Source organism: Triticum dicoccoides, chromosome 5B, assembly GCF_002162155.2.
Source record: "Triticum dicoccoides isolate Atlit2015 ecotype Zavitan chromosome 5B, WEW_v2.0, whole genome shotgun sequence".
Taxonomy (NCBI): Eukaryota; Viridiplantae; Streptophyta; class Magnoliopsida; order Poales; family Poaceae; genus Triticum; species Triticum dicoccoides.
In genome coordinates this window covers 547,260,582-547,275,083 of record NC_041389.1, presented here as the reverse complement: position 1 = coordinate 547,275,083, position 14,502 = coordinate 547,260,582, and the positions used below count along the sequence as shown (strand labels likewise).

Sequence of the window (14,502 nt, the reverse complement as noted above, 5' to 3'; positions counted from 1 at the left end):
CCTCTTGATCTTCAACAGCTCCCCCCGTTGCAGCATCACCGTATTCAGGGGGCACATAGTTGTCATCGTCCTCTTCTTCTTCGTTGTCTTCCATCATAACCCCTATTTCTCCATGCCTCGTCCAAACATTATAGTGTGGCATGAAACCCTTGTAAAGCAGGTGGGTGTGAAGGATTTTCCAGTCAGAGTAAGACTTTGTATTCCCACATTTAGGGCATGGACAACACATAAAACCATTCTTCTTGTTTGCCTCAGCCACTTTGAGAAAATTATGCACGCCCTTAATGTACTCGGAGGTGTGTCTATCACCATACATCCATTGCCGGTTCATCTGCGTGCATTATATATAATTATGTGTGTCAAAAGTAAGAAAATCAGACAAGTATCTATCTAAAGTAAGAAAATTAGACAAGTATCTATCTAAAGTAAGAAAATCAGAAAGAAGATAAGAACAAGAGGCTCACCACGGTGGTGCCGGCGACGATATCGGCGCGGGCGATCAACGGCGGTAAAAACAGGGACGGGCGTGACGGACCGCTAAATCTAGACAAATCTCGGAAAAAATGGAGCTCCGGGGTCGAGCTTCGAGAGGAGAAAGCTTAACTAGTGTGGCTCGGGCATTTCATCGGACACCCAAATTCCCTCCCCTCGACGGCCAGGAAAAACAGAGCGTTGTGGAGTGCTCTGCCGGGGCGATGGGTATATATAGGCAAATTATTTGTCCCGTTTCCCGGGAACCGGGACTAAATTCCCCCTTCTATACCGGTTCAAGGCACGAACCGGTACCAATGGTTGTGGGCCAGGAGCGCGGCCCATTGGTCCCGATTCATGCCTAGAACCGGACAAATGGATCCAGACGAACCGGGACCAATGCCCACGAGGCCCCGGCTGGCCCCCGGGGCTCATGAACCGGGACTAATGCCCCCCATGGGTCCCGGTTCATGAAGAACTGGGACTAATGGGCTGACCAGGCCCGAACCAAAGCCCTGTTTTCTACTAGTGTAAGATACACCCATGTCATACGAGTATAGCAATCAATGAATGTGACAAAGTACTTCATTCCACTCAGAGAGATAACATGACATGTCCACACATCTGAATGAATAAGCATAAAAGGGGAAATACTCCTAAGACCCTTACTCACATAAGATGTCCTTGTGTGTTTAGCAAACTCACATGCATCACCACACAAACTTGTTCTTATCCACACCACACATTACATCGGGAAAGACTTTACTCATCTTCTCAAAAGACATATGCCCCATTCTACAATGATGAAGCATTGCATTTGTTTCCTTTTCTCCCATCATTGTTGCTAACATCACATACACCGTATTGTTTGGCACCTCTTGATCCATGTACCATAGCCCATAACGCCTAGTTCCAGTCCCAAGCCTCTTCCCTGTTTGCCTCTCCTGAATTAGACATAAATAGCGCTCAACTATTACTCGACAATCCAAATCGTCAACCAAAGCACTCATTGACAGAAGATTGACTGGAAAGGCAGGAACATGCAAAGCAAAACAGATGAAAGTTTAATAAATGGTGTGCATTGTATTGTGCCAATGCCTTTAATTGGCTGTGAGGTGCCATCAGCAGTTTGGATAGTCTCCTTACATGTGGGTGGATATGGAATATATGACTCAAATTCCATTGATGTGCCGGCAACATGCTTTGATGCCCCTGAATCTAATATACAATCAGTATGTGATCTTTGTGAGAGAATAGATGCATGAGCATAATTACCTTCATCTGTATATGCAAAGTGAGCAAAGCTTCCGTAACTATAATCCTCATGACCCTTATCACTTGTGCTTTAAGTTCTTTTCTTTGATTCTTCTTGGGTTGCGCATGAGGATCCTTCTTCTGGGACTGCCACATTTGCTCTTTGACCACCAGAGTATCCCCGGCCTTGGCCTCCCCTTAATCCACCTCGGTTATATCCTCTCCCCCTTCCACGCATGTCCCTACGTGGAGCCGTGCAAGAACGAATTAACTGGCCCTTCTCGCTGCAGTTGAAGCACTCTCTGCTCTTATAGTCAGTTGCTATGAAGGCTGGATGAGATGGAGTCATTGTATTGTTCTTCATCAACTTTAATCGGACCTCCTCCTGTGCCATTGCTGCTATGGCATCCTCTAAGGTAGGAAGAGTAGGTTGATGAAATAAATTAGCACATCTCGCCTCAAATTCAGAGCTCAAACCTTTGAGAAACTGCATCACTCGCCTCCGTTCAATCCATTTTCTAGCAGCTGCTATGCAATCTGCACGTGGCAAATCCAGAGGATCATAGTGATCTAAATCAGCCCACAAACACTGCAGTTCAGCAACATACTCCATCACAGAATTTTCCCCTTGTCTGAGTTCACCAACTCTCTCCTCTGTTTCAGCTATTAACATCACATTCCCTTCGCCGAGTACAGTTTTGAGAGAGTTTTCCATACCTCAGTAGTAGTTGAGATAGTCTCAACAGTTGCAGCAGTGGTTGGAGACAAGGAGTTCAACAACCATGCCACTATCAAAGAGTTGGTACTACTCCATGTCCTCCATTCTACAGTTTTCTTGTCTCCTGGCTCCTCTGCCTCACCATTGACAAAGCCATCAAACCCTTTAGTCCTCAAGATGAGTAGCGCCCTTCTTGACCAACTCAAATAATTCTTGACACCTTCCAGCTTAATTTCATTTGGCATCAAATCAATTAATTTCATTTGGCATCAAATCAATTTTCCGAATTGGCTCAATGTGAGGAACAATTGCATTATTTGGAGGCATTGCAGCTCCTACCTTGGCTGTGAGGAGCTTAGCCAATTTTTTAATTGCCTTCTCAAGTCCTTGATTTTCGCCCATGTCTTGCCTCAAATCACGGCAGGCAAGACCTTTCCTTCTCCCTCAATACACTATCTAGCAGCCCCTCACACAGCAGCACAACACCTAGTGTTATCTCTTCTCTTCCTATCTCAAAATATCTGATAGTAATTTTATCCTCTACTGAAGCTCAAAGCGGCAACCAGCAGGTATTTCTTCTTCCTTGCTTTCACACACAAGCTCAAGCAGATCCAAATCAATCCAGGAGCTCTTACCTCCTCTTCTCTGCTCTCTCCATTGTAGTACACCACCAGCAGTAGCTGCTCTTCCTCCTCTCATCACTGGCCCCCGCTGCCTCCAGCAAGCCCACTCGCGGCACGCGGCATTGCCTCTGCACCTCCACAACCCCTCCGCTTGGGCCTGCTGCCCTTTCCTGATCCTGTCCTTTTTGCACTGACACCCTGGGTGCCCGGAGCTCCACCCCACACTGCCGATTCACCGCTGGTGACCTACAGAACCCAGCATCACCTCCCGCGTGTGCTCTGACACCATGAAGTGTGGTGGATTTGGGAAATTTCTAGATAACTCTCTTCCTGTCTAGTCTGTACAATATATATACTGGTTTACATGGGCCACGTGGGCCAGACTTACTCACACATATACAACCCAACATTTTCTTTATGAATGGGTCAGCTCTGGCCATTCGCATAAGACTTCAAATACACACTCTCTATGTGTCAAGCTGTCGCGAAGCTAGTGAAGCATGAGGTTAACTTACTTGATGAAGTTGTTAGGAGATAGCTATAACAAGTGCATAGCGGACTGCTCCTTGTTCCCTGCTTCTTCGAAGACTGTAATAGCACCATATTTACCCTTCTTAATGCAAAGGCAGAACATCTGCCATGTTTGTCAAAAACAAAACAGAGGAAAGGAAACATGAGGCTTCCCTACCAATATGAGGGAGAGATCATCAACTCATGTGATTGGGTACACCGGAGGTGGTACGGTTAGATGATGCAGCTAAGACGCAACGAGAAAAAAGAGAGCAATCACTGGTAACTTTCTGTTACCTTATTCATTCATTCAATAGTCAGGTCTAGAAACCCTCAAATTGATCTACCATCCTTAAGACATACAAACTCTTATCCTTAGGAATTAAACCCGAGCCATTGCGCACCTAGGGGAGGGCCCACCGCAACACTGCCTCGGTAAAAACAGATTATGGGAACACATCCTGACTGAACCACATATTTCGAAGCTGCTCTTTTGTTAGCTTCTCTCTGTACCTAGAGACGATGAAAGGGGATTGGCCTCCTGATAGTGATCTTCATCACAAACCTTCATCCCTGTCACACCATCATCTGATTCTTCAACACCCTGTTAAATAGCATAATATGAGCATCTATCATCGCCAAACTTTCAACAATTTAATAATTCTAGACAAAAGAGCAACGCAAATTCAGTCCTCTGAACGCTGTGGATAATCCCAGGTTTCAGACACCAAGAGTTAACATTCATGTGAATTAGGTTCAGACATTATACCTCGTAAAAATGTGCATCAACATTGGGATTAATACACTTAGCACGTTTACTTACTTGTTTTACTCCTCCACCTCTTGTAGCCATTATGCGCTCGTAAGCTTCATCGAGCATATCCTCAAGTTGAGTTTCATACCTGGTTTGAAGGATAAGAATTACCTATCAATGGGAATTAAAATAAACTTTGAAAATGGTAAGAATTCATGACCATTTTATGATATTATTTTTGATGTGGGCGTCTGAAAGTTCACCTCTGCAGTTCTTCATCAGAATCTATGGCCTTGTCAGAGTCCTCATCAGTTTGAGTTTCTTCATTCTTACTGTCTCCATCTTCTCCAGACTGAACAGCTTGAGTTTCTTTTCCACCCTATAATAAAGCACACATAAAAGCCATATATTTATATCATTGAGTTCACAAGAACAAGCTAAATAGGCCAATCATTCGATGAATAAGAAATCATAACAGAAGCAAACTTACTCCTACAATTGTATTTTACTACTGATGATGAAATTTAATGACCACAAAAAAAAATCTGGGAGCAGGAAGCATTTTTCTGAGGTGCAAAGCAAAGACAGGTAGATAGGACTACGGAGACATCAGCATACCTTGGTATCACTAACAGAAAACAAGTCAGGGTCGCCGTAACAATATTCTGTAGCATCAATTTGCATTCTTATTGCCTTATGTGCTTTATCCTGGAATGAAGAGACATAATAGCACACAATTCAGATTAATTTGCCACATGCAGCAAATATAGCATCTATATTTTGTAATGGAAATACCTTTGTCTGACGCTTTGACTGGCGCTTATTCTCTCTCCTTTCCTTTGTACTAATGACACTCATAAGTTCCTCCATCTCCCGTAAAAGTTGGTCATCATCTTTGCCCTTCGTGCCCATCGCGGTACCGTCAGCCGTTGGTATAACTTGTGAAAATGAAAGTGCATTCCTTATGCGCATGCGCCATCTATCACAATTGTAAATTAGTTTCATGTGAAGTTGGCAGAACCAACCTCTGAATATGCCTAACTAATAGACATGTTTGGGTAATCACAATCTAGCAACAAATTGCGAGAGATAAAAAAAAGAGTAGGAGAAAGATACTTTAGGATATACTTCAAGCTATTTTTACCCATCAGAAGTAAATCCCCACAAATCCATATTACCTGGAACACACAAATAGTATAAGCAGCCATGGTTAGAGCTATAAGATAGAAGAGAAGCTAGGCAAGCAATGCGTTACTTCACTACCTCCTCTGTAGTAAGCTCATGAATCTTGATAGGCAGAGATGCTGGATCATCAAATGAAATGGCCATAAAAGAACCAAGAAACTCAAGTGGTGTCTGGGCGTTAGACCATATAAAATCTGATGCTAGACCAATCATCCACCATTTCCTACATAAATCACATAGGAATATAGGATGCAAAATTAGGTCAGTGTTTCTCCCACCAAACTGGACAATAATGAAAACCTTGTACGGGTAGATCCTACCGATAATGCAAAAAACCAAGTTAGGATTTCAAAGGAGGATCATCCCCGGCCTAACATCAAGTTTTGTGAAGTTGCTATTTTCTTTTAGAAAAGCTTTTATAACCCCCGGCCTCTGCATCCTATGCATATATCCAATCTCGTTTTACTACTTACAAAAATATAGAATCAAGTGTGAAGTTATAGCTCAAATTCTAAATTCTTAACTGCTTATTTAACTTCATAAAAAGAGTTAGCAAAAATGGTCATCAAAATAATGTTCAATTACTTTCTAGTAATCATGGTTTTGAAAGTGGTACGGCGAGTAATGGTGGCCCACTTACCGCGTACACAACACGAACACAACCAATAGCAAATGAAATCATAGCACACATTCGAACCTAGTATAGCGCTTAGCATTGGTGTATCCGTAGCATTTTGCGGTGATGCACAGATGCCTTGACAACACCAATCACATAGAACCTGGATGAGCTACCAAGATAGGGAAACTCCAGTGACGACGTAATTAAGAAGGAATACCTACCGGCCTCCAGGCCGTCTCTTCCGCTGCAGATCGACCAAGAAACTGCAACATTAAGGGGATGCTAACACATAAAAAAGAACAGAAATCAAGCAGGTTACTGGGACAATCAAAATTTCAATGTAATACCTTGCTCTTTTCTGCATCCACACTCAACAAGTGCAAGTGCTTCAAATCAAGAAGTTCTGGCTGAATCTTTGCAGGGGATTTATATTTCAGACAGACGAGGTAAATTTCAGCTGGTCTGCGCCGACTTGCTGAAGGTCTAGTGAACTCAACTCTCTCAAATAGCTGCAAGTGGGTACATTTCATTTGATGAATTAATGAAATTGTATGCAATGACTATTGACTACTAAATGGAAACAAACTGTGATCAAAACGCACCTGCTTGAGACAGAACATGATAGCATGGTAATCTTGACACCTGAAGAACTGCAGAAGAGGAAAATTAACTGATTTGAGATGTGGACTTCACACCAACACCAATTCCTCATGCGTGATTTCGATCATATGTTCATATATACCTTGGTGGTGAAGGCGCCGCTGGGGGAGAGGAACATGGTGGCCTGCCGGACGGCGTTGATGACGAGGGCTGACTGCGTGGTCAGGGCCTCCTCCTGTGCCGGCGATGCGGCAGCTCCGTCGTACACCGAGCGGTTTCTTCTCTTTTTACTCCGGACATCGCCGTCGTGGAGGACGACGTCAAACGCCGCGACGCCCCTGGAGTCCATGAGCCTGCGCACTTTGGAGCTGCACTTGGGAGCGGTGAAGCCCTGCTTGAGGAGACGCGCGCCGCGGATGGGGTGGACGGGCGCGAGGTCGACGCCAACGACGAGGGCGCCGACGGTGGCGCGGCTGACGGCGAGCTGGGTCCACCCCCCTGGCGCCGACCGGAGGAACCGGAAGCGGTCGTCGAGCTGGAGCAGCTTGCAGGCCGCGCGGCTGCGGTATCCTCGCTCCTTTGCCAGGTGGTAGTGCTTGTCCTTGGGCCGCTGCTTCTTCCCCTTCGGTTCACCCGTGGGAGGCATGGCTGTCGCTCGCCGCCGCCGCCGTGCGTTCGAGCTAGGGCTGTCGGGTGCGACACGTTCGTGGAAGGCGCGAGGCTGGGACGCTGGGTTCCCTTTTACATTTTCCTTATCTCTACCTAATATCAAAGGGAGAAGGGTTTTTCCAAAAAAATTCGTCATCTGACTCGAACCGCCGCGGTCTCATGGAAACAGCCACACACGTACAACCATCAGGCCAAGCTAATGCTTTTCATTGTGTGGCGGAAGATCTCCTATTATTGATGCCGGTGGTAGCTCGCCTTCTTTCATTGGCTGGCCCAATGTTCCTTTTTTTCTCTTATGTTTTTTATTCTCATATTTCTTTTTTCCTTTTTAGGTTTCTAAATTATTCATCTCACTTTAAACAGATGCAAATCATCTATTGAAAACAAAAATATTTTTGACGTACAAGAGAAATGTACAATGTGCATGAAAAAATAATGATCAAATAATGTATTTGAAGAAAATGTTAATCATGTATTTAAATACTTTTAAACATATATAAAAATACTTCAAATGTATATAAAATTGTACAATGTGCAAAAAAAAGTGGACATCAAAACATATGTTTCCTGAAATTTTAACCCGTATAATCAAATATTTCATATGTACACAAAAAATGTACAATATGTAGAAAAAACTACACATCAAAATGTATATATGAAATCATATATTATAAAAATGTTAAACATGTACAAAGTTAATACAAAGTTCAATCACTTATTTTTCGACGGAGGGAGTATACAAGTATGTACAATGTCTATTAAAAAATGTAGACATATGTTGAAAAAAAGTAGACATCAAACATTTATTTTTTTAAATGTAATTATCTATTTGAAAAATGCTAAACATGTATGAAGAAATGTGTTTGATATATACAGACAAATGTACAATGTGTAAGAAAACATAGACAATAAAACATATATTAAAATAATGTTAACCATGTATTAAAAAAATGATAAACACATGCAATAAAAATGTTCCTTATGTGTAAAAAATTGTACATTATGCGTAAAAAAAGTAGATAAGTGTTGAAAAAATAAAAATATTTTTTATGAAAATGTGAAAGGAAAAAAGTGATGGAAATCATTAAAAACAAAGAAATAAACAGTGAAGTGGGAGAATGAAATAGGAAAAAGGAAAACCGAAAATACTGAAGAAAAAACAGGCTGCAAGCAAGGGAAAAAAAATATAGAAATTAAGGTACAATGTTGGGCCAGCCCACTATTTCCTACGAGTAGGTGTTCCCAATAGGATCAGTAGGAGAGAGAAATAGTCATCGCGGTCTTATTGTGGAAGAGAGCTTTCTTAACAAAAAAATAAGTTGCTCGTTCCACAAGCCCATTGAGTTGGGCATATATGTTGTTTTTTAGTCGCGCTGCACGTCCCTATTCTGGATGCGTTTTGACTTTTGACTATCAAAGCGCTCGGCACCCAAACTGTTCTTGCTCTCGCTTACAAAACAAGCCTACAAATCAGGAGAAAATATATTTAAAACTTTTAGGTGAAAAGTAATTCCAAGCAAGGTAGAAAACTAACTCTACGTCCGAGAGTTCATGGAGCACATGTCGGACCCCGTCATCCATCTTCGATTTGTCCTTGCCTCCATGACTCACACCATCACGGACATCTCATGTGCGTGCGATATGATCGACACCACCCATATCGGATTGATTGCTAATTAGTACTATGTCCGAAGACATCTTCTAAGGAAGGCCTATATATATCCTTTGGGTCAAGTGATGCTACCGTGTACCTCCCGCCAGACATCCAAATATAGACCGACACGCTAATTATCGTGACCCTTTTTATTTTTCGATGAAAGTACTGTAGGGGAACGTAGTAATTCAAAAAAAATCCTATGATCACGCAAGATCTTTCTAAGAGATGCATAGCAATGAGACGGGAGAGTGTGTCCATGTACCCTCGTAGACCGAAAGCGGAAGCGTTTAGTAACGCGGTTGATGTAGTCGGCCGTCTTCACGATCCAACCGATCCAAGTACCGAACGTACGACACCTCCATGTTCAGCACACGTTCAACACGATGACGTCCCTTGAGCTCTTGATCTAGTTGAGGATGAGGGAGAGTTCTGTCAGCACAATGGCGTGGCGACGGTGTTGATGATGTTACCGGCGCAGGGTTTAGCCTAAGCACTACGACGATATGACCGAGGTGTTAAACTGTAGAGGAGGGAACCGCACACGGCTAAGAGAACAACTGTTGTGCTTTGGGGTGCCCCCTGCCCCCGTATATAAAGGAGGGACGAGGAGAAGGCCAACCAAGGAGGGGCGCGCCTATAGAGGGAGTCCAACTAGGATTCCCAATCCTAGTTGGAGTCCCCTTCCCTATTCCAAGAGGGGGAGAGAGGGAAGGAGTAGGAGAGGGAGAAGGAAAGAGGGGGGTGCCGCCCCCTCCCTAGTCCAATTCGGACTTGCCATGGGGGTGCGGCCACCCTGCGACCCTCCTCTCCTTTCAACTAAAGCCCATTAAGGCCCACTATTTCCCCCGGAGGGTTTCGGTAACCTCCCGGTACTCCGGAAAATGCCCGAACCTTTCCGAAACCTTTCCGGTGTCCGAACATAACCTTCCAATATAACAATATTTATATCTTGACCATTTCGAGACTCCTCGTCACGTCCGTGATCTCATCCGGGACTCCGAACAAACTTCGGTCACCAAAACACATAACTCATAATACAAATCGTCATCGAACGTTAAGCGTGCGGACCCTACGGGTTCGAGAACTATGTAGACATGATCGAGACATATCTCCGATCAATAACCAATAGCGGAACTTGGATGCTCATATTGGCTCCCACATATTCTACGAAGATCTTTATCGGTCAAACCACACAACAACATGCGTTGTTCCCTTTGTCATCGGTATGTTACTTGCCCGAGATTCGATCGTTAGTATCTTCATACCTAGCTCAATCTCATTACCGGCAAGTCTCTTTACTCATTATGTAATGCTTCTTCTCGCAACTAACTCATTAGTCACATTGCTTGCAAGGCTTATAGTGATGAGCATTATCGAGAGGGCCCAGAGATACCTCTCCGATACACGAAGTGACAAATCCTAATCTCGATCTATGCCAACCCAACAAACACCTTCGGAGACACTTGTAGAGCATCTTTATAATCACCCAGTTACATTGTGACGTTTGAAAGCACACAAGGTGTTCCTCCGGTATTCGGAAGTTGCATAATCTCATAGTCAGGGGAACATGTATAAGTCATGAAGAAAGCAATAGCAATAAAACTTAACAATCATTATGCTAAGCTAACGGATGTGTCTTGTCCATCACATCATTTTCTAATGATGTGATCTCGTTCATCAAATGACAACACATGTCTATGGTAAGGAAACATAGCCATCTTTGATTAACGAGCTAGTTAAGTAGAGGCATACTAGGGACACTTTGTCTTGTCTATGTATTCACACATGTACTAAGTTTCCAGTTAATACAATTCTAGCATGAATAATAAACATTTATCATGATATAAGGAAATATAAATAACAACTTTATTATTGCCTCTAGGGCATATTTCCTTCAGTCTCCCACTTGCACTAGAATCAATAATCTAGTTCACATCGCCATGTGATTTAACACCAATAGTTCACATCTGTATGTGATTAACACCCATAGTTCACATCGCCATGTGACCAACACCCAAAGGGTTTACTACAGTCAATAATCTACTTCACATCGCTATGTGATTAACACCCAAAGAGTACTAAGGTGTGATCATGTTTTGCTCATGAGAGAAGTTTAGTCAACGGGTCTGTCACATTCAGAGCCGTATGTATTTTGCAAATATTCTATGTCTACAATGCTCTGCATGGAGCTAGTCTAGCTAATTGCTCCCACTTTCAATATGTATCCAGATTGAGCCTCTTAGTCATCTGGATCGGTGTAAAAGCTTGCATCGACGTAACTCTTTACGACGAACTCTTTATCACTTCCATAACCGAGAAATATTTCCTTAGTCCTCTTAGGTAACTAAGGATAACTTTGACCGTTGTCCAGTGAATACTCCTGGATCACTATCGTACCCCCTTGCCAAACTCATAGCATGGCACACAACTGGTCTGGTACATAGCATGGCATACTTTATAGAACCTATGAATGAGGCATAGGGAATGACTTTCATTCTCTTTTTATCTTCTGCCATGGTCGGGCTTTGAGTCTTACTCAACTTTACACCTTGTAATACAAGCAAGAACTCCTTCTTTGACTAATCCATTTTGAACTCTTTCAAAACCTTGTCAAGGTATGTACTCATGAAAAATCTTATCAAGTGTCTTGATCTATCTCTATAGATCTTGATGCCCAATATGTAAGCAGCTTCACCGAGATCTTTCTTTGAAAATCTCCTTTCAAACTCTCCTTTATGCTTTCCTAAAAATTCTACATCATTTTCGATTAACAATATGCCATTCACATATACTTATCGGAAAGGTTGTAGTGCTCCCACTCACTTTCTTGTAAATACATGCTTCACCGCAAGTCTGTATAAAACTATATGCTTTGATCAACTCATCAAAGCGTATATTCCAACTCTGAGATGCTTGCACCAGTCCATAGATGGATCGCTGGAGCTTGCACACCTTGTTTGTACCTTTAGGATTGACAAAACCTTCTGATTGCATCATATACAACTCTTCTTTAAGAAATATCCATTTAAGGAATGCAGTTTTGACATCCATTTGCTAGATTTCATAAAATATGGCAACCACTAACATGATTCGGACAGATTTAAGCATCGCTATAGTTGAGAAAATCTCATTGTAGTCAAAACCTTGAACTTTTCAAAAACCTTTTGCGACAAGTCGAGCTTTGTAGATAGTAACACTACTATCAGCGTCCGTCTTCCTCTTGAAGATCCATTTATTTTCTATGACTTTCTGATCATTGTGCAAGTCCACCAATGTCCACACTTTGTTCTCATACATGGATCCCATCTCATATTTCATGGCCTCAAGCCATTTCACGGAATCTGGGGTCATCATCGCTTCCTCATAGTTCGTAGGTTCATCATGTTCTAGTAACATGACTTCCAGAATAGGATTACCGTACCACTCTGGTGCGGACCATACTCTTGTTGACCCACGAGGTTCGGTAGTAACTTGATCTGAAGTTTCATGATCATCATCATTAGCTTCCCCACTAATTGGTGTAGGAATCACTAGAACTGGTTTCTGTGATGAACTACTTTCCAATTCGGGAGAAGGTACAATTACCTCATCAAGTTCTACTTTCCTCCCACTCACTTCATTCAAGAGAAACTCCTTCTCTAGAAAGGATCCATTCTTAGCAACGAATATCTTGCCTTCGGATCTGTGATAGAAGGTGTACCCAACAGTTTCTTTTGGGTATCCTATGAAGACACATTTCTCCGATTTGGTCTCGAGCTTATCAGGTTGAAGCTTTTTCACATAAGCATCGCAGCCACAAATTTTAAGAAACGACAGCTTAGGTTCATTGCCAAACCATAGTTCATACGGTATCGTCTCAATGGATTTTGATGGTGCCCTATTTAAAGTGAATGTAGTTGTCTCTAATGCATAACCCCAAAACGATAGTGGTAAATCGGTAAGAGACATCATAGATCGCACCATATCTAATAAACTACGGTTACGACATTCGGACACACCACTACGTTGTGGTGTTCCACGTGGCGTGAGCTGTGAAAATATTCCACGTTGTTTTAAATGAAGGGCAAACTCGTAGCTCAAATATTCACCTCCACGATCAGATCGTAGAAACTTTATTCTCTTGTTACGATGATTCTCCACTTCACTCTGAAATTCTTTGAACTTTTCAAATGTTTCAGACTTGTGTTTCATTAAGTAGATATACCCATATCTGCTCAAATCATCAGTGAAGGTCAGAAAATAATGATACCCGCCACAAGCCTCAACATTCGTCGGATTGCATACATCGGTATATGTCATTTCCAATAAGTCATTAGCTCGTTCCATTGTTCTGGAGAACAGAGTTTTAGTCATCTTGCCCATAAGGCATGGTTCACAAGTATCAAATGATTCATAATCAAGTGATTCCATAAGTCCATCTTTATGGAGTTTCTTCATGCACTTTACACCGATATGACCCAAATAGTAGTGCCACAAATAATCTTTTGGCATCTTTTGGCATCAATATTATGAATATGTGTATCATTACGATCGAGATTCAATAAACCATCAGCATTGGGTGTATGACCATAGAAGGTTTTCTCCTCCCACCTCAGGCGACTCCCATGGCGATTCTAGGGTTTAACCCTAGGATCTCCTTCTGACGAACCCAATGGACGGCCTCCTCCACTGGGATTTCTCCCCCAGCCTCAAGGTTGGGGCACAGGTGCATGCAAGGTTTGGATCTACGGTCCACTTCGTCCCCAACCACGGCTCTAAGGAATTCTTCCTTGAAGTCTCCTTCTCCTCGGCGTCTTTTCCCCTCTTAGTGGATTCGGTGGGTTTGGCCCTTCAGTCATGTATTGGAGGTCTTAGTGATGGTTTCAATGTCATGCGTTTGGGTGATCGCCATTTTCGGTTCTCAGTGGCCTCAAATCGTGTGGGGCATTTCATTTTTGGATTAAGGGACCGTATTTGGCCGGACTTTGTCTGTCACTTTCATCTTCATCGTAGTATGGGTTCACGTCCCCGGCTCCCCTCATGGCATGCTGATTCTGAGTTGACTGGTTTGGCTTCCTCACCGGGTCCGGCTATCAAATATAAATGGCTTTCTACTCAGAGTAAGATGCCCTTGGATCCCGCGTCTATCCCAGTACTGCTGAAATTGGGTTTCATTCCGCCGCCGACGGACTTTCATTCCGACGAGCCCTCAGATCAGATCTCCTTTGGAAGTTTCTTTAATCCGGTTTCTCCGGATTCTTTTCGGATTGGTTCAATATCTTTACCTATTTCTTTCGATATTCCTGGATGGTTGCCTTCTTTTCGTGGTGAACAATATATTGTGGGTCTGTGGGATTTAATCCCGGATGATACTCTACTTTCTATTTTGGATGGCTGGCAGGCCGGATATGATAATGATAGCGTTAAGCTTATGGTCCAAGTATCGTCAGTCCCAACCAAAGA

The 14,502-nt window shown here is 42.8% G+C and overlaps 1 protein-coding gene across 1 annotated transcript; it reads right to left on the bottom strand.

The window, feature by feature from the left end:
• Positions 1 to 3,968: 3,968 nt before the first annotated feature.
• On the bottom strand, positions 3,969 to 7,380 carry LOC119310027 (adoMet-dependent rRNA methyltransferase spb1-like). Its single transcript, XM_037585896.1, has 11 exons — positions 6,877 to 7,380; positions 6,737 to 6,784; positions 6,482 to 6,643; positions 6,356 to 6,378; positions 5,594 to 5,738; positions 5,447 to 5,508; positions 5,126 to 5,309; positions 4,949 to 5,038; positions 4,594 to 4,709; positions 4,400 to 4,478; positions 3,969 to 4,180 (listed from the first exon to the last, which is right to left on the bottom strand). The coding sequence occupies exons 1-11, from the start codon at positions 7,378 to 7,380 to the stop codon at positions 4,073 to 4,075; spliced, it is 1,521 nt and encodes a 506-aa protein (XP_037441793.1). The 3' UTR covers positions 3,969 to 4,072.
• Positions 7,381 to 14,502: the final 7,122 nt, after the last annotated feature.